At 39.5% G+C, this 19,151-nt stretch overlaps 1 protein-coding gene and 1 long non-coding RNA gene across 2 annotated transcripts in view; both read right to left on the bottom strand.

Moving 5' to 3' along the window:
* The window catches only part of LOC118601700, a 116,868-nt gene extending 98,053 nt beyond the window's left edge, over positions 1-18,815 (bottom strand). The window contains exon 1 of the long non-coding RNA XR_004950531.1: positions 18,523-18,815. This is a non-coding gene — a long non-coding RNA (uncharacterized LOC118601700). The remainder of the gene's footprint in view (positions 1-18,522) is intronic.
* On the bottom strand, positions 11,762-18,387 carry HTR1B (5-hydroxytryptamine receptor 1B). Its single transcript, XM_016157359.2, has one exon. The coding sequence runs from the start codon at positions 16,002-16,004 to the stop codon at positions 14,832-14,834; it is 1,173 nt and encodes a 390-aa protein (XP_016012845.1). The 5' UTR covers positions 16,005-18,387; the 3' UTR covers positions 11,762-14,831.
* Positions 18,816-19,151: the final 336 nt, after the last annotated feature.

A 19,151-nucleotide genomic window follows, 5' to 3' on the forward strand; every position in this document is an offset into this window, starting at 1 on the left:
ACCTCAATAAAAAATTCACAGGCACCATTTGACCACAATTTATTAATGCAGCCACCTCAGATACTAATGGAAATCAATAAATGTCAATGTGTGTAGTGCTGCTATGATGAAAATCTCTGCTTTTTTATTTATCTGCTAGAACGGAGAAAAGAGAAAGGCGGTAACTTAAGCCAATAAAATATTAAAGATACTCTGAGGTTATTCACATTCAAAACTGCAATATTCTGCTAAATTAAAGAGCCATTTCTCTATGCATCCAAACATTATGAATACAAGTTTCTTTTAATATTAGCTGTCTATATGTTTACTTTTTCTCTTTGATTCTTTCAATATATCTACAGTGATCATTTTAGCCAGTATTTACAGGACAAAATCATAGGCCTTAGGAATCATGAAAGCAACTTGCAAGAGCTCTAATGATTTTTTTAAAGTATACATGGGAACACACAATTGTGTGAACAATTCAAAAATCTAGCCTTATTGGGGAAAGTCAAATGTTTTCAGTTTCAATGGAAGCAACCTAGTGAGGCCAAGCAGAGGATTTGCAGGAAGGGTACTCTGAAATTGAACCTAACTGAACCTAATGATTTCCTTTGTATGCATCTTGCTTCTGTAGAAACTGTAGGAATTACCAACATAATAGTTGACCTTTCTATCCCAGGCACTCTTCCCCTACACCCGTTTTGCCCATACCATCACTCCCCTCAGGTTTCTGCTCAAATGTCCCCTTATTAGAGAGGCCTTCCTCAACATTCTTGACTAAAAGAGTATGCACTGTGAACCACTCACAGTTTTCTTCACAGTGCTTATCACCATTGCCTATTTTATATTTACTTGGTTGTTGTCCTGAGTCCCCCTCAGGAATGTTAGCTCTATGAGGGCAAGTTTGATTCACTTCTGTGTACCCTGTATCGGGGTAAAAAAAAAAAAAAAAGAAGAAGAAAACGAAATGACTCAATGAGTCCTTCTATTTAAACCTCACAATGATTCCGTAAGTAAAAAAAAAAAAAAAGCTAAAAATAGTTAAGTCACTTGCCCGAATATTACCAGCCTAATCAGTAGAAGAGTCTATGACTCAAACCCATGTCTCTGAGCTCTAAATTCCATGCTTTTTCCAGCACATCATCACACAACCTTTCATTCCGATGATGTGAGTTGCTTTAAATCTAGAAATTTTCATCCACTATTTGAAGAAATGGGACATTGTGAAGACTAATTGTCTACCTAAAAAAAGTGCATGTATTTTTATTTGTTATTAGGTAAAATTCCTCCTTCACGTGCACAAGCAAAAGCCCCTCCCCCCTTTTTCTCAGAAACACTGAAATATTCAAGTATATATGTAATCAGGAATAATATGAAAACACAAATCTTGATTTACACTCCTTGAGATAACCTTATATGCCAAAGCAAAGACATAAATAAATCTACAAAATTAACCACCATAATTTAACAATTTAGTAAACATTAATCGAGTATCTTTAATTAGTCAGACTGTATGCTAAGACCATGTAGATACAAAGATAAATAACTGATAGTCCACATCCTTAAAAACATTAAATTCACTTATAGATACAGACATATACACATAATTACAATATAATGAAATTGGAGGCTTTAATAAGTTGCTACAAGAGCAAAAGGAAGGAGTAACCAGTTCTGCCTAGGAGGATCAAACAGAGTTTCAGCTGAGCTGCATCCCAGGAGATAAGTGGGCATCCCCTGGCCCACCAGCAATAGACGAAATAGCATATATATGAAGCTGGGAAGTGCCACATGTATTCCAAGGTCTGGGACATTTACTATGTCTGGGCATCAGGTGCATTAGGAAGAATATCTGGAAATGGAGCTATCGATGAGCATAGTAATACTACTTCAATGGTGTTGAGAAGGTTCAATGAATAACGCATCTAAAACCATCAGTTTTAGGTGCCTCCTTAAGTGGTGAATAAATGCCAGCACTTGTCTTGAAATGGAACATTTGAGGTTTTTCTATATCTATAATTCCAAAAGGAGAGAAACTGTCACCTGGCACAAAAATAAATCCACTGTTTATCAAGAAAAATTCTTTATCTGAGTATCCATGTAGTAGAAATGGCACACGTGCTATTTATGCAGAAACGTATTCAAAACCAGAGACTCCAGGCAGCATTCTCATCTGATGTTTTCAGTGAGAACCAATATACATGACAGGAGCTTAAGAAGTAATGAAGCAATCCTATATTTAATTAAACCAGCCGTGTTACAAACTTCACTTGCTTAGATAGCAGGTTGATTTTACAGAGAAGGGGGTATGTGTTTGCTTTCTTTTTCCATTACTCATGACCTCAATCCTTAAGGAAATGACAAGATAATTTAATTCTCCAACATTCATTTGGTAGTGTCAATGATAAATGATCAGAAATATTGCTGCTTTGGTCACACCACTTTTCTTATTGGTTGTTGCCTTTCCTTCCCCTGACTCACTTCTCCTTTCCACTCACCCCCATGGAACTAATTGATATTGGCGTGATAAAGCTTGTCACAATAAACATAATCTTCTGTCACAATCTTTCTCTTTTTTTCCTTGTCTGTTGTTTCCCACTAAAAACCTTCAATTTAGAACTTGTGTGGCAACTTCATACTTCTCCCTAATTGAGGGCCAACACTAATTGATGCCATTGTTTGTACCAGTCAGCACAAGAAAATTGTAATTTTCCTTTTCTTTGCATCTTACAATCACCTAATAAGCAGCTCTAATGCTAGGCTATTGAATTATACAATAAACAAAAATTTCCCATCATTTAACATTTGTTCAAAGACTTAATGTTGTGAGTCCACAGGAGTAGAAAAAAGAAATGTGCACTATCCAGTGAATTCAATGTAAACAGAATCTAAATTAATTATTCAGGCCACCAAAATCTGTTGTTATTGTCATATTATTGCCTAAGTAATTTGTAGAAATTATCCTGACCTTATGAGGAAGCTTGGCATTTGTTGACATAGATGTGCCTAACAAAAATCCTTTTCGTATTCTAATTGTAAAATTGTTTGAGTTATTTTGCAAACAAGTAAAGGAAGACATTTCAGGTAGTTAGGGTTGTCACTCAGATTGGAGAAGATGTAAAAGCTTCATTACATAGAACGAGGATCAGAAAACCACCATCTTCTGGGCCAGATTGAGGTCTTATGCCAAAAGGATTTTACTGTCGTTACCTCTGGACCTGTGAATGCCTTACCGACATGGAGTGCACTGCCCTCCCACCCTAGGACCGTGGCCCTGCCAAGCATCCCTCCTGACTGCATTAGGCTTTCCTCCATACACATGCATTTAGTTCACCATAATTTCATCCCTTTAGAAAAATCTTTCCTCATTACCCTACTGTGCAGAAGTACAGTAGGCATTTCTGGAAAGAACATGTAATTCCAAGAGAAACCAATGTATGCAAATTTGTATTTCAAACATTTAATTATAATAAAGCTGCAATTGTACAGAAATCTTAAAAAATGAGGTTGTCCATTTAACTTTGCTTTTTGGTTCTAACTAAGAAGTATTTGGTTCTTATGTATCATGACCCTTAACTGTGACCTTTACTATTGAAAATCTTCCTAGAATGTATCGGTGCACTTTTCTTCCCTGCGTAATACCACTTACTCTTTTTTGACGATTCAGCATCTTTCAGTACCTTATTAAGAACAGATAGGCAGTTTCTCTTTGAAGGTAACACATTTTTTCGTTCACTTATATGCTTTCAACTAAGAGGCTTTAAGTGAACCATGTGGTTGAAATATATTATACTAAGCATTATCATGCAAATTAAAACATTCATTTATTCATCGATGCACACATTCATTTACTGAACACTTAAGGAGCTCCCATGAGGCACTATGCCAGACCCTGCAATGCAACGGCGAATAACCCTAAAACCTCTTATAAAAGAACTTACAGCTAATTTCGCTTTTATACTCTCCTAAGGTATGGTTGAACTCTCCTGACAACCCATTTGTAAGCCTGCAGCATCACTCTCCACATGGTATTTGATAGAAAGACTGCAAAGACAGCATAAAGATGAGATAAAGTGCCTTGATCTAGAAGAATCAGATAAAGCTTCTCAGAGGCAATGATGGCAAGTGAACTGGGAATTAAAGGATGGGGAAGGGGCGGTATTCAGGCCTATTTTTTCAATAGCCTTACATTGTGTACTCTCTATTAATGATGATTCTTAACTTTTTTTTTTTTTGAAGGGAGGAGATCAAGAGCTTCATGTTCAGTACACTTAAGAAGTGGTCAAAATGGTACATTTTATGTTATATTTATTTTACTACAAATAAAAAAAAAATTGTCCAAGGAAAAATAGGTAATGCACATAGGCTCAAAAATAGGTAATTTCATGGGTTCCAAAGATTCCCTGAAGGCCACTTGTGAGTTTCTGGAGATTCAGGGATACTTTACTAAGAATCTGCATATTAAATAGAGCTAAGGCGGGTATCCATGTTATACAAGAGAATATTTGGCAATTTATGAATAGTCTCATCAAAATGGTGGCAAGAAAAATAATTTGGATTCCTAAATAGGTTTCCTGCTAAGATTTCTGATTTGACTGTGTAACCCAGTGGTTCTCAATAGAATTAATTTTGCCCATGAAGAGATATTTGTCAATATATTTGTCAAAATGTTTTTGGTTGCCAAGCAGGGAAGGGATGTTGCTATTGACATTTGGCGAGTAGAGATCAGGGAGGCTAGTGAACATCCTAAAATGCAAAGTAAAACCCCCACAACAAAGAACTCTGACCAAAATGTCAACAGTGTCAAAGCTGAAAAAACTTGGTCTACGCTAACTACATTCCTCAAATAATTTCTATAAGAAAGAGTTGTTCAACTCCAAAATTGATTATATGAAAAACAAACAAACAAAAATGTAGAGAAACATCCATTTTAATCCAAATAAGTAATGCCTTTTTTTTCTTGCATTAAATAGAATGATCATCTTTGTGTTCATTGGTTTCATAATTACACAGTATGTTTACTGTTGCCTTTGAGAGAAAGACTAATTTTAACTAAAATAATAAAAATATCAAATAATGTGTGTTCAAACTCTCATTTGTGGTCTACTTTTGATCTAAAATAGGTTATAGGCATCATTTCACAAAGGCAGTGGACCTCTTTTGAGAAATGAAAGTAATCTGGCCAGTCCATCTGCCCTACAGTGTGAGGCTGCAGCAGTTGCTATAGCAAATATCTTGTTTTACAAATACCACTGAGTAACGCAAATGGTCAAAAATGAAAACAGACTTGATTAAATACAGACTAAGTGACCTTTAAAATTATTTCATTGCCTCTGGACAATGGCTTGCGTTATTGAGGACAAATTACTCCTATAAATATTATATACTTGTGGTACTTAGGACTGCGTCCACAGGAGACCAGGAAAACAGGCAGCTGTGTATCTGCCAGTCCTCTCTCTTTTAAGTAGACACTGGCCGGCCACCCTGACTATGGAGAAATCTATAGTGATCATTAAGAAGCACAGAAGATTAGTTATGTGTATTCAGTTCTACTTTTCTAGCTAAGTATAGTGACATATTTACCATCCCAAAATAATTTTTCTCCCTGCAAACTTGCATTCTCATGGTATCTAAAAAAATTTAAAATCTTACAGAAACATATACTATAAAATGCAATCATGCTGTTATCAAAGTAAACTGCACTCATTATGTAATGTAATCTTAAAATTTTTTCAAGAGAGATCTTATTAGCCCCATTTTAGAGATAGGAAAACTGACATGTACGGAGATTAAATATCTTGTCCAAAATTAGATACTAAAAAGGGGGTGTGGGCAACAAGATTTAAAATAATTCTGTTGACTCAAAATTCCATGGTCTTTGGATAGACGCCTGGCTTGTTTTGTCTGAACAGAAGGAAGCTAGCATCTGGTAAACACCTATCGTGTTTTAAGCACTTCCCGGACTGAGCATTTCCAAACAGTAGTTTTCCTCATTACAAATCTGTGAATAAAACACTATTTCCTCCACATTAACGCATGAAAAATTAATGCTCAGTGAGTGAAACTCACACAACTGGCAAGTGAAAAATCTAAAATTTGAGCCAAGGTCAGCCTGGATTTGGATTCTAATTCCAAATTTACTAAAGTTTCTGTGTCATGTACTTTTTGTTTCAACTAAAAATGGGTGATAATCAAAGACACAGGGCAAAAAGGATTTGGGGCAGAATTTTCTCCAGTTTAGATACATTTTTTTTTTCATCTAAACCCAAGCTCATTCTACAGCCTTGCAAACTTACTACTGTAGTGTTTACTCCTTAATAATAGCAAATCTTTTATATCTACTCTAAGTGTTTTAATTTTAAGTCAGTTTTGTGAATATTGATAAGTTCCACTCTTTAGGATTTATTGGTTTTGTTGTCTGTGGTAATGTTTAGGGTTTTGGTTGGGGAAATAGAGAAGGGAGAGGAAAATAATGTGAAGCTCTTGGCAAAGAGGGGCTGTGTTAATAAAACACACAATTGTAAAAGAGAGAGAAAATAAGCATTAATTTAGAAGTTTTACCTATATAATACAGAAACATCCCTAATATTTTCAAGCATTCTGTTACTTGCCTAAATTTACTTTTACTTAGAAATTTTACTCCATGTAAAAATAGGCATAATGGCCCAAGTACCCAAATTTTTAACACATGTATCCCTCGGTAAGTTTCCATAAAAGGAAAAATACCTCCTGTTATGCATTACTCATCACAGCAGGAGCATCTATATTTAATATTGCCATATCCAGAAGTTTAAAGGTACATTTTTATACATACCAACTCCCTTGGAAGAGGTCCATGGGCATGACGTGTACCCTCGTTGGTCAAGATTATAGATGGTCACACGGACAGGAATTTAGGAGCAGACCAAGAAGGAAATCTGTGTTCCCTAGATACAATATTGTACTTACAAGTCAATCCCTAAAGTTCTAGGCTACTTTAATGCTTCAGATCATCATTTAGAAACACTATTCTTGAAGGCTAAGTGAAACAGCTCTAATAATGCGGTTTTCTTCCCAAGTCTGAATATGAATGATTCAACTGTGCCTGTTCCCATAATTCTCTAAACCACAGAACTGGATGAAACTGTTGTGATATCGTGTTCATGATTGTGATGATGATAACATAATAATAAAAGAACAATAATACCTATTTCATGATAATGTCATGAGGACTAAAGCTGGAGGGCAGTTCTTTAAAGTTTGTGGCCCAGAGTGAATGTTCAATGACAGTTTCCTCCCCAACCTCTGTGCCTTGTGAAATGCAGCAGTTCAATTCCCAGCAGTGTGTCTTTGCTAGAATCCAACGCCAAGCATCATGATTATATATTGAGGAGATGAAACACTTTGTTTTGTACGCTAGAATAAAAATCTTCTTGGACACTGACGCTATTCCTTTAACTTTAAACACTCAAGTAAAAAACTAAAAACAGGATCTGTTCTAAAGTAGGAAACTGATTCTATTCCAAACCTAGAAAGCTCAACAGTGTCTTCAGATTTATGGTTGGGTGCTGAGAAATTAACAAACATTTCTCATAAATAAATTACTTTAACTGAAAAAAAACTCATAAACTATTTTTGGAATAAAAATAAGGAGGGGTTTTCCTTGAAATCCAAAGGCTGTTGGATATTAAGTCTCTAAAATACAATAAAAATCAAATATAATGGATGGAAAGCATACCTCTTTCACCTTTGATTAAATAGTTACTTGTATTTACAAAAGATAAAATCTATATAATATGTAAATGTATTTGTGTGTGTATGTGTGCATGTTAACAGAAGAAATCCAAGTGAGTTGACTAAATAAAATAGATTACCAAGAAAATGGTGCCATTCGCCATGTTGACAATTGTTATTTCTTTGCTTTATTTATTGTTTTATCATTTGTTTTGTAAGTTTAAATATATTTATGTATTTTTTTAAAAAAACAAAAGACAAAGTCCTTATTTGAAAGTGATATAAAAACAAAGGACTGAATCTGAGGGTCATGCTTTGCTGATTCAGATCCAGAAATAAGCTCTTAGTTTTAGGACAGACTGACAACTTGAAGAATCTGAAAGAAAGCATGTAAAGGGAAATATTTAACAGCTGCTGAAGCTGAGACATGAATACTATTTGAACAATTCAGGAAAACACAGCCTATTGTACATTACAAAGCACATTTTCTCATTTGCAAGTTTTATGTTGCTTTTGTTTTGTGTTGTTTAAAATATCTTCTTAGGAAATGTCCAATGCTTTATAACTAAGCTATGCTTTCCTGTAGATCCTTATTACTCAAAGTAAGTGTGGAAAATGGGAGAGCATCATCAGCATCTTCTGAGAGCCCTTCAGGAATGCAGAATCTCACCTAGACCTATCGAATTAGAATTTACATTTTAACCAACTCCCCAGGTGATTCATATGTCCATTAAATTTTGAGAAGAACCAATGTCAAAAAACAAATCCATGTGACTTTCAGTTTCATTCAGGGACCTCTTTCATACCTACAGATCCTCCGTGTGCCAAGCATCATTCTAAGAGCTTTATATACATATCTCAGTGGGTCTGACCCTGTCACGCATTGGAATTATCTAGAGAAAAATTTTTAAATAAGCACATCAGGCCCTACTTCGGATAATGTAATTTAATTAGTCTGAGACAGGGTCTGACCAAAGGTATTTTTAAAACTCCCTTGATAAATAAAATGTGAAGCCAAGGTTGAAAACAACTGCATTATCCCATTTAATTTTTACCTGCAAACATAGAGGTATGTATTATTATATCTACAGAGGAACTTGCTCATGGTTAGAAAACATGAACTTAAACTCAGTTCTTTCTAATTTCAAAGACTGGTTCTTGCTTTACCCATGTGTGCCAGTACCTGATTCCAAACTTCCCACTGCATGACTACCCCAACATGATATGCTCTGTAGGAAAGGCCTCTGAGGAGCAGGAAAAAAAAAAAAAAAAAAAAGGAGTGGGCTCAAGGATCTTATAGCCAGGCAAGACTGGGATGGAAAGATAAAGAGCCATAAAAGCAATTCTCTACAAAATCAAATCAGCCCAGGGCTGAATCCATTGATATTTTTCAAAGAAATAGAATGGATTGATGAATGACAGGGAGAGTTATAGGTCTAGGTACATAATTACAAACTGAATTAGCAAATGGGCTTGTAAAAGACAACAACACGTGTTTACAAAAGTCACCTGGGCATGGCTCCTGGACCAAGTAACCAAGCCTTTATGAATGGCCCTATCACTGCAGTCCCATCATCACACTTGTGAGCAAGAGATACCCTGAAGTCTAGTTATCCCAATATTGGCTGACCAATCAAAGGCCAGTGTCTGGAATGTTCCCACAGAGTCAGAAAGGATGTGACTCATGCCTTAATGCATCATTTAAGCAAGCCACATGCAGATTCTTTTAAGCATTTACCGTAAATGGATCCCTACATTACCGTCTGTTCATTTTAAGTACAAGAAATATTACAAGACCATTCCTGTCGCATAGTTAGTAGTTTTGAAAGATTTCTCCTCTTTTGAAATATGTTCAAATAAATCAAAAGAAATGGGCATTTTGTTTTACAAACTATGCTTGAACTATTGTTGACACTCCCTTCGTCAGCTGACCCAACTCCAGGGACTGGTTTTCTCTCAGGAAGCAGTGAAAATCCTTGTATAATCCTAAAATGTGAATGTTGACTTTGAAAGTTCAATTTAACTGACAGATGTGTGAAATGGCACATAGAAAACTCCCCACTGGGGATAATGAAAAATGCTAGGAAGTAACAGTTAAGGAAGAATGCAATGATATGACCTCACTCTCACTTAATTTTAATTTTATATGATCATTTTCTGACACAGAAATTTATTTTTGTGATACATAGATTATACTCACATTTATATATCCCTGTTTTTAAAGTAAATGCCAAAATTACACAGACTTGAAAGTCTGCCTTCTGGGAAAAACTGACATATGAATGCACCTTACTTCTGTGCGAAAAAAGCAGCCTCTCTTTAAAAGGTAAATGGCAAGTGTTCTGCCTTTAAACTATGGGTATATCAATCTCAAACCAACGAAATTTTGAAAAACAGTGATGAGAAAAACATAGTGGTGAAGATACGTTTAAGTAAATAATTAATTCCTTTTACTTTGAATATAAATTATTTGTCTTCTAACTTTTGACTTTACCTAATGCCCCACTAATCAGAGGTCACAATATTTTAAGAATACTAGGATTTTAGCATTACTCCAAAACTAGAGATGAATAAGAAAGTAATTGAGTTTGCATACATGAAGAAAAACTTTAGGTTTGTTTTTGGGATCCTCTGTGTAAACTTATAGCTCTGAAAAATCTACTATATAAAATAAATAATAAGCCCTCCTTCCCATGGCTTATAGATTTTTGTTTTTACTGAGTCTGGAAACATTAATACCCTTTGCAGTATCCAAGAAGAGGGAGTTAGACTAAGAAAGGTGAGCGCTGGTATCCCTCAAACAACTCAGAGGTACTCTGCCCCCTGGTGGAACATTCAGGGATGGGCTTTGATGAAAGGTGAAGAAGCTTCACTCTCCACACCTCTTCCCAGACCAGCCTCTTCCCTTCTAAACTCCAGTAGATGCCTCACTTGAAACTTTTGCCCTCACTAATTACACATTAATTTGGATCAACAATTTCCTTTTATATAATGTAACAACTCTGGGTTACTTAACCATCCCTCCGCAGGTAAAAGAAGAAAATTAAATCAACACATTATCATTAGTTATCAATAATTCATGGCTTTGCATGGGTAAGAAGAAAGCAGAGAAGAGGAAAATGAGACATTGAAAAAGATGTAGATGTGGTGAGGGAGTCTGGTCTCTGAGAAGACAGCTAGAAATCTCTAGACAAGGGAGAAGGAGAAATTAAAAGTCAATAAGAAGATGCTATAGGAAATAAAAATATTTGTCAATTTCCTCTTGGCCACTAGAGCCTGTAAAAACCATCTCTCATGTTCTCTTTTGGCCTTTGGGCTCTATGTCACCTAAGGAAGTAAGTGTGAAAGTTTCTAAACTTCAGTCACTTCTAGTTTAGTCAAGTTTCTCCTATTCAAAACTAGTTTGTTCTTCCTCAGCCTAATCTCTTTCAGATAGCCCTCAGTTTCTATGTTATAAGTGCCCTGTATCTGCAATGGGGGAAAATGACTGAAAAGGAGGTATCATCTTCTGAGAGCCAAAAAGTGTCAGGTATTTTGATAGGTGCCTTACATGTACAGTCTCTAAGCCTTTGCAACAAACTACAAGTAGGCTGCATTTGAGGAGAACCACATAGCTATAACATGCCCTATTTGCAGTTTAAACCTAGGACTTTCTGATTCCAAAAGCTATTTTTCTGCCAACTTCTCTGGTGTTCAGAAAAGTCAGTCTCCTTCTCTTCTGTCTCTCTCAAGCCTGCTTCTAATTCAGCTCCTCTTTTTCCTTCTTCTATATTTCAAGAACCATACAGTACCTTGATATTTTACTATCTATCCTAGAATGCCGATCTGGAAAATTCTTATGATAGTGAACCTGACTTACTCTCCTTGCAGAACGTGAGAATAAGATCTAATTCCTTTTAAAGTCTTCCTACAGGTATAAACTAAATCGACCCAAATCATGGCTGCACATGCCAGTCCATCACAGTATCATTAACATCATTTATTCTCTCTTGAAGGCTCAAAACCTTAAAGGTCACCCAGAACCAAAGAATCAATCTTTCTGTAATAATAGAATTACTACCAAAGCTTTTTAGAACACAAAAGGACTTTTATTTCATTATTTTCCTAAATTTCATTTCCAAATACACATTTGTTGAAAGGTGGAACACCAAAGGCAATTTTCAGTCACAGCAACTCCATGGAACATACAATCTGAGATTTTACGGTTTGAGTGAATAATAGTTATCTCTGGGTTTCCTGGTTAAAGAAGATAAAACTAAGATAATATAGAGAAAAGTGAAGGCTATTGTTCTGTAGGAAATCTGTTGAATTCAATAACCATTCATTCGTGGATATAGTGTCCATTTTTAAAAAGGAAACTCTAAAATTCCTAGAAACACAAGACAATCTCAGTATTTTTGGATGAGCATACATTCATATATTTGTGTGAAAATTTGTGCAATTAAACAATATGGAAAATGTTATTTGTTACCACAGACAATGAAAATATATTTTCATTTCTATGAAAGTTAAACATTTCCATCTCCATTTCATGTTCTGCAAAATAGCCATATGTCTAGTTTATGAAACAAACTATGCTATAGGCAGCAGTAATTGAAAAGGAGCTTAACAGTCTTAACTATATACCCCTGGGATGAACAATACATTTTGCATAATCATGTGCAATGCTGGATGATTCTAGATCTCTTATAAATACAAGGGTTTGCAAGCTTCTACTACACATAATGTGCCCCAAATCCAGTCAGTTCAGCCAAATAGTCAAGCAAAAATGTAGGTGAGTAATCTACAAGAAAGGCAAACATTCCCTTTGACTAAATTGACCATGTTTTGTTAATATAAGGACACAATCATTGTAGGTACCAAATAAAGAAATCATTTGTAAGTGGCTATTTGTTCCGATTAATTTTTCCCCCTCAGGTGCCTAGAGGTTGACTTAATTTCTCCTTAGGCCCAGAAAAAAATATAGTTGCATAAACAAAAACAAATATAATAATATAAGAACAAATACCATTCTTTATGCACACTCCTATCAATAGTAAATTAGATTTCTCCATAGGAGAAATGTCACAAAAAAAGAACAAAGAAACTGGGGGATACAGCAGAAGTATAGGATTATCTAATTCTTAAAATTTTATTTTACTCCAGTAACTGATGTAAATGTTTATCAAAATTCCTTTTCTTTCTTTTTTTTTTTTTTAACAGTTTATGTGTCAACCCTTGAATAGTATGCTATCAAGAGTCATTACCCCAGAATGAAGGTCTGCACAGCAGGCAAGCAGTGTACTTCAGGTCAATACATCTATTGTCTTACGGTCTGGACTGGGGATCTTCAAGCAGGGAGTGAATTCATTTTACAAAGACAAACTTGCTTCTGCAGACAAAAGGTATCAACTGCAGAAAGCTCTCTGAACAAAGGAGTGTGAATCTTCTTTGGCATATTAAATGTTCCACATACATATTATTTTCTGTGCAGATAACCTTTCAGGGCCACTCCTTTTTATTTAGATTATGCATTTTTCCTCTTTTAGTGTATAATTTTGCCCTGTGTTGTGGAGTCCTTGGAGTAAATTTGAGAAACAAGTTAGTATTGTTTCAATTTGAAAAGACAGATAAATTTAAGGTGTTACTGTTATTATTATATTCATTGAGGTGTCAGATCAGTGACAAATTTCCGAGCTTCAAAAGCTTGTCAATTTAGTGATTACCTAGTAAATCTGAGGTTGGAGTCTGTGAGTTATAAAGAAAACAGGCTCAGTTTTAGCTTCTCTAAGCTTTCTAAAATCCTTACATATAATTTTCTAGTAATCTTTTTTCCTACCCAAATTTCAATAGAAAGGATGAAGAAATCAGTTTTTTTTTCTTTAATATAGTTTTTAGGGTTCTTACTGCATTTTGAAGATTTTTGGAGAAAGGATATAGTTCTCTTGGTTATTTGATATGTTAGCACACAACGGAATTACGGATGGGAAGGAGAGTGCAAATGACTATCAGAAAAAAGTCTCATGCATTTAAGATTTTTTACAAGTCAAAATATACATCTTCCTATTGTCCCTTATTCCTTAATTATATAAGAACCATTCCTATTCATCAGTCTCCTTCACATCTCACTGAATTGGATAAGGAATAAAGATACTTTTCTTGTTAAGGAGCAGTATCTATCTAATATCACCAGTTATATCGACTGCATTTAATAAGAAATTGAACAGCAGCTTGGGCTGAGTCACCCATCATATCCTCCATTTATGGGGATTTGAATGTGTAAAGTGACAGGTACATGAAATTAGGAAGAAAAATAAAGCAATCTGCAGACTTTGGCACTAGCACACATAATGTTTTGTTTAAGTTGTTAGAAATGTGGTTTGACAATCACTAAATAGGAATTTAAAAAATTACAGATCTGCAGAAAACAAACAATCATAAGTGTTGGTTCTCAATTTAACATTCCCTATCACCCACCCACCCACCCCATATAGTTTCAATTATAATAAAAATAGAGATCTTAGTATCAGAATTTTGTTGTTAACTCTTCAAGGTTTCTCTGTGCCATACAAGCCACACATGGGGTTTGAAGCACCAAATCCACAAGTTTCTCCGACCAAGTTTAAATAAACAAATAACTGAAGACTGAAGGATGCCAAAGTAACTGTTCTTAAATGAAGCTGTAACATAAAATTCTCCCCAAAACACAGGGTGTTAAGTGTCTAGTTCAAGTACTGCCAGGCTGTATGTATCTGTCTCAGACAGGCTTCAGACAACAACTACAGGTACCACTGGTTCTAGAAGGCATCATCCATGACACCAAAGGAGGGCAGAAATCACCTTTCCATTATAGATTTTTTAAAAGTTGCAAAACCCCCTTGTGATTGGCTGCCGCAGGGTCAGTGCTGAGCCTGGGGTTTGAGGGGAGAAAGTGAGCCTCCTCCTCAGCCGGGAAGCTTTATTTTTATTTTGAACAGTTCTTTCAGAGCTCTCTCTCTCTCAAGGCTGTCCTGGCTTCTTAGGATCCATTGCCCTTGCCCAGAAGAGGGCGCCTCACTCTGACCCAGTAACAGGGAAAGAAGAGTCGACCTACCTGTGGAACCAGACACAACATGGTCCCCAATGGCCGCTTAGGCGACCCCAATGCAATTGACAAGTCAACGTGTGCACTTAAAACGTATCAGTTTATGGAACGCTTGTTTGAAGTCCTCATTGGACATGGTATAGATAATGGGGTTGATGAGGGAGTTGAGATAGCCCAGCCACGTGAAGAAGTCAAAGATGGCCAGGTGGAACCAGCAGGCACGCTTGCAGATAGGCATCACCAGAGAGATGATGAAGAAGGGGAGCCAACATACAATAAACGCTCCCAAAATGATCCCCAGGGTCTTTGTGGCTTTGCGCTCCCTAGCGGCCATGAGTTTCTTCTTTTCCAGCAGGGCATCGGAGACCCGCACTTTGACTTGGTTCACATACACAGGAGACCCGGATTCGCTGGGCACGTCGGGAGCCCGCGAGTTAATGGAGGTGACTGAAGACGTGGACCCAGGGGAGTCGGTTATCAGCTGGGCTCGGGTCAAACGCTTGCCGGTCTTATTGGGAGTCTGTTTCAAAATCCGGGAGCGGGCTTCCACATAGATGCGGCCATAGAGGGCGATGAGGAGCAGGGTGGGGAAATAGAAAGCGCCCACCGTGGAGTAGACGGTATAGAGGATGTGGTCGGTGTTCACTACACAGTCCGACACCTCCTCCTCGGCTTTGGCTTGACGCCAGAAGAAGGGTGGCAGCGAGATGGAGATGGAGAAAACCCATACCAGCACGATCATCACCGCTGCCCTCCTGGGAGTCCTTTTAGCTGAGTACTCCACAGCGTCGGTGATGGCCCAGTAGCGGTCCAGGGCGATGACACACAGGTGCAGAATGGAAGCAGTGCAACAGGTGATGTCCGACGACAGCCACAAGTCGCAGACCACTTGGCCCAAGGTCCAGCGGCCAGTGACCGTATACATGGTGCTGATGGGCATCACCAGGATGGATACGAGCAGGTCGGTGACCGCCAGGGAGGCAATCAGGTAGTTGGCCGGGGTATGTAGCTTCCGCGTCCGGTACACAGTGGCGATCACAAACGCGTTGGAGAGCGTGGTGGCCAAGGTGATGAGCGCCAGCAGCATGACCAGTAGTACTTTCCAGGGCAAGGCGATGGAGTCCTGGTAAATGTAGCCCTCGGCGCTGCAGTTTTGGGAGGGAGCAGCGGAAAGGTTGGCTTGAGAAACCCCAATCTGGGAGCCCGCAGGCGGCGGCGGGGCGCACTGAGCGCCGGTTTCCTCCATGTCTCTCCTCGCCCTGGGCGCAGCTCTCGAGCATGGAACGGACAAGGGAGAGGGCGGAAGGACCGTACAAGAGGCCACAGTCTTGTCCCCCAGTTGCTAGTTAGTTCCGTGGGTTCCTCAGTTACTCCTCCACCCACGTCCCCAGCTGAAACAAGAGGTCAAGGGCGCGGCAGCCGAGGCAGGCGAGCGCGTTCCCTACACTTCCAGTGCGCCTTGCGCTGTCGCCGCGTCTCTGGCTGCTCTTCTCCACGCCCCGTCTTGCTAAGGACTGGCCCACCGAGCCCCGCTCCAGCTTCCACCTGAGTGTCTCGTGGTGGAGGGTGATTTATTGTTTGAGGAGGGAGCATTAGTCAGGTGGGGTCTCTTACCCCTAATTGCTCGGGGCTGAGCGTCTCCTAACCCGGGCGCTCCTTGATCTGCAGAATCGGCCCGCAGGAGTTTCCTAGGTGTTGAGACCAGAGCGTGCGGGCCAGCGAGGGGTCCTGGTCTTGCATTCCCGCCCCCTTCCCCAGGCTGTGGCAGTTTCCTGCGGCGGCGGCGGCCGCCAGAGTTGGGTGGGGTGAAGTCTGGGAGCTGTGCTGTGCCGCGCCTCGCGCCGGAGCTCTGCCCTCCCTTCTTTTCACGCGCTGGCCACTCCGGCTAGCTGCCCCGCGGAGACGGGGCCGCACGAGGGGGGACTCGAGGGCTGGGGCTGCGGCTGCTCGCACCGCGTTGCCGCCGCGGCCACCTCGGTCCCACTGGTACCGCTCGGAGTCATGCCGCTGGGCAGCACTGGTCTGGGGAACCTAGCTTGGCACGCGGGGAAGGGGCAGGTTTCTGGGTGAGCTGGAGGGAAGCGGTGTGCGCCAACCCAGGAGGAGCGTATGAGCCACGAAGCAGATGGGCTCCTTTTATACAGTCCAGGTCCGGTCCGCCCAAGCCGTGTAACTCGTGCGGCGCGGTGAGTGCGGTTGCTCGCTCCCCATCACCTTCCCTTTTCTGCCCTCCCTTCTTTCCTCCCTCTGGGTTCCCACCCCGACCAAGAAAGCTCCCGCCGGGTCCTACCGCCCTCTTTCCCCATTTTCTATCCCCTAGCCCCCCTTCGGATCCTGACTCCAGGTGCCGTAGTTTGGGCAGAGAATGGGGATGAGGGCGTCCTGTCCTTGGCTCGCTCTCCTTCCGAGCTTGTGGTGTGTCCCTCCAGTTAAACCCACACTCTCAACTGGGGAAACAGGCACAATGACTGAGTTCCTTCCTAGGCAACTACCTACCACCTCCCACTCAGGCAGGCCAGTGCTAATCGGAGCCAGCACCAGTCTCTGACCTCTTCACTCTGGAATTCTATCCAGTTCTGCGGACCACACCCAGGTTAGAAGAAGGCGCCAGTAATATAGCCTTAGAAGGAAAGGGCCAACAGTGCATTTTATACTTCCGGAATCAAGTCATACTTAACTCTTGGTACAATACAAACTAATTTTTTATACCTGGTATTAGAAATATGTGCTTTTCTTTCAATCCCTCCCCTTTAACTGTGTGTCAACAAGGAAAAAAAAAAAGCTATCTGCAAAAATGTAAAAGTATCACAAGGAAGCTCACTGTATGGGAAATTAAGCCTTCTGCTACACCCTCCTGCTCCAGCAGCTCAGCAGTGCAGTCAGTGCCTTTGGAAAACAGTTCATAGTGAGCACATTGCCTTCCACAACCTGCCTAGAAAGGAGGCCATCATTATTCAAGGGGAAAAAAGAATAGCTCTGGGACCATCACCACCAACACCATCAGTTCGTCTTTTCCACCTTCAACAAATGCATCAGGGGATCAATTATATGCAGCAATACCAATACCTAGGTCCCATGACCCTGGAGCAGATCCCCCTGTGCTCAGATCCTCCTCCAACCTTAACAGAAACGAATGTAGGGCAGAAGCACAAGTCAGAGTTTTTTTAAAAAGCTGCAGAAAAGAATATTGTACTTTCATCCCTGTGAGCTAAGTGATCCCAGCTATGAGTTCCCAGGACCTACCTCAGTGTTTGGCAGGTAATATGCATCTAATGAAAATAAAAAAATAAAAAAAAAAAACTACATTGCAATTGACTTTATCAGGTTAAATGTAAGCATATTTTAAAGACTGTTTTTCTGTCTAGACCTGGAGATTATCTGGCTCTCCCAGAATAATTGAGAACCTTTGAAAGAAGAGCTTCTTACCCAGGGTGACACAATTCTAGTCCAATTTCTTTTAATTCCTCCTCTGTAAACCAGGCAGGCAGGCCAAATTAGAGTGCCTACTCTTTGAGCGAAATACTTAGGCTTTGAGTATATCAGCCAACAGGGTAAATCCAGACCCAATTTTCAAGCAGCGTACATTTTAGAAGAGGTAGACAAACAATAATCACATGAACAAGTAAATAATTAACATGCGTTCATATACTGTTAAGTGTTATGATGAAAATAAAACACATTCATGCATTAACAGTGAGGGTACACCTTTAACTAGGTGGCAGCTCTCCAACATCCTCTGGGTACATCTGGGTTGCAGCACTCACCCTGAGGACACACGTACAACCTTCTCTTTCTTTCCTCTTCTCTGGTTCCTAGTAGCCAGCACTAGTCAGGTAATATAAAACCTTTGTACCACACTTTAAATGGTCCGTCCCATCCTTTCACTCCACCCACCCATATCGAGTCTAGCTAGACTTCATTATTTCTCTTAGAACCACAGAAGGAAGCAAAATAGGCAAACCTAAACCACTAGGTGGGGGCGTTGGCCAGGATGAAGCAAAAACTTTGTGGTTACGAGTGAGGGGATGTGCCAAGAAACTATTCCTGCTATTTAATGGGAGCCGGCAAGATTAGAAAGAACTGTTGAAGGGATGTGAGGCAGAGGAAGGCAGAGAGGGATGTTACAATCTACTGACAGCCTCCCCCCCCCCCCCCCACTGCTCCAGAAGCACGCAAGGGAGAAAACCACTTGCTCCTTCTAGGATTTGGCTTTAGGGATGGCGAAACCTGTAGCTTTCTCCAGCCACGTTTCCGCTGCTTCTTGGAGTCTCAGATCCTGCGTAGAATATGCCACATGTAGGCGGAGTTTGACCTTTTTCCCTCTTCGGTTAAGAAGTACTTGAACACATACCCGTCATACAGACGGGATTTTGACAGTTTCGTCGAGAATCAT

This window comes from Rousettus aegyptiacus, unplaced genomic scaffold, assembly GCF_014176215.1.
Source record: "Rousettus aegyptiacus isolate mRouAeg1 unplaced genomic scaffold, mRouAeg1.p scaffold_m13_p_1, whole genome shotgun sequence".
Lineage (NCBI taxonomy): Eukaryota > Metazoa > Chordata > Mammalia > Chiroptera > Pteropodidae > Rousettus > Rousettus aegyptiacus.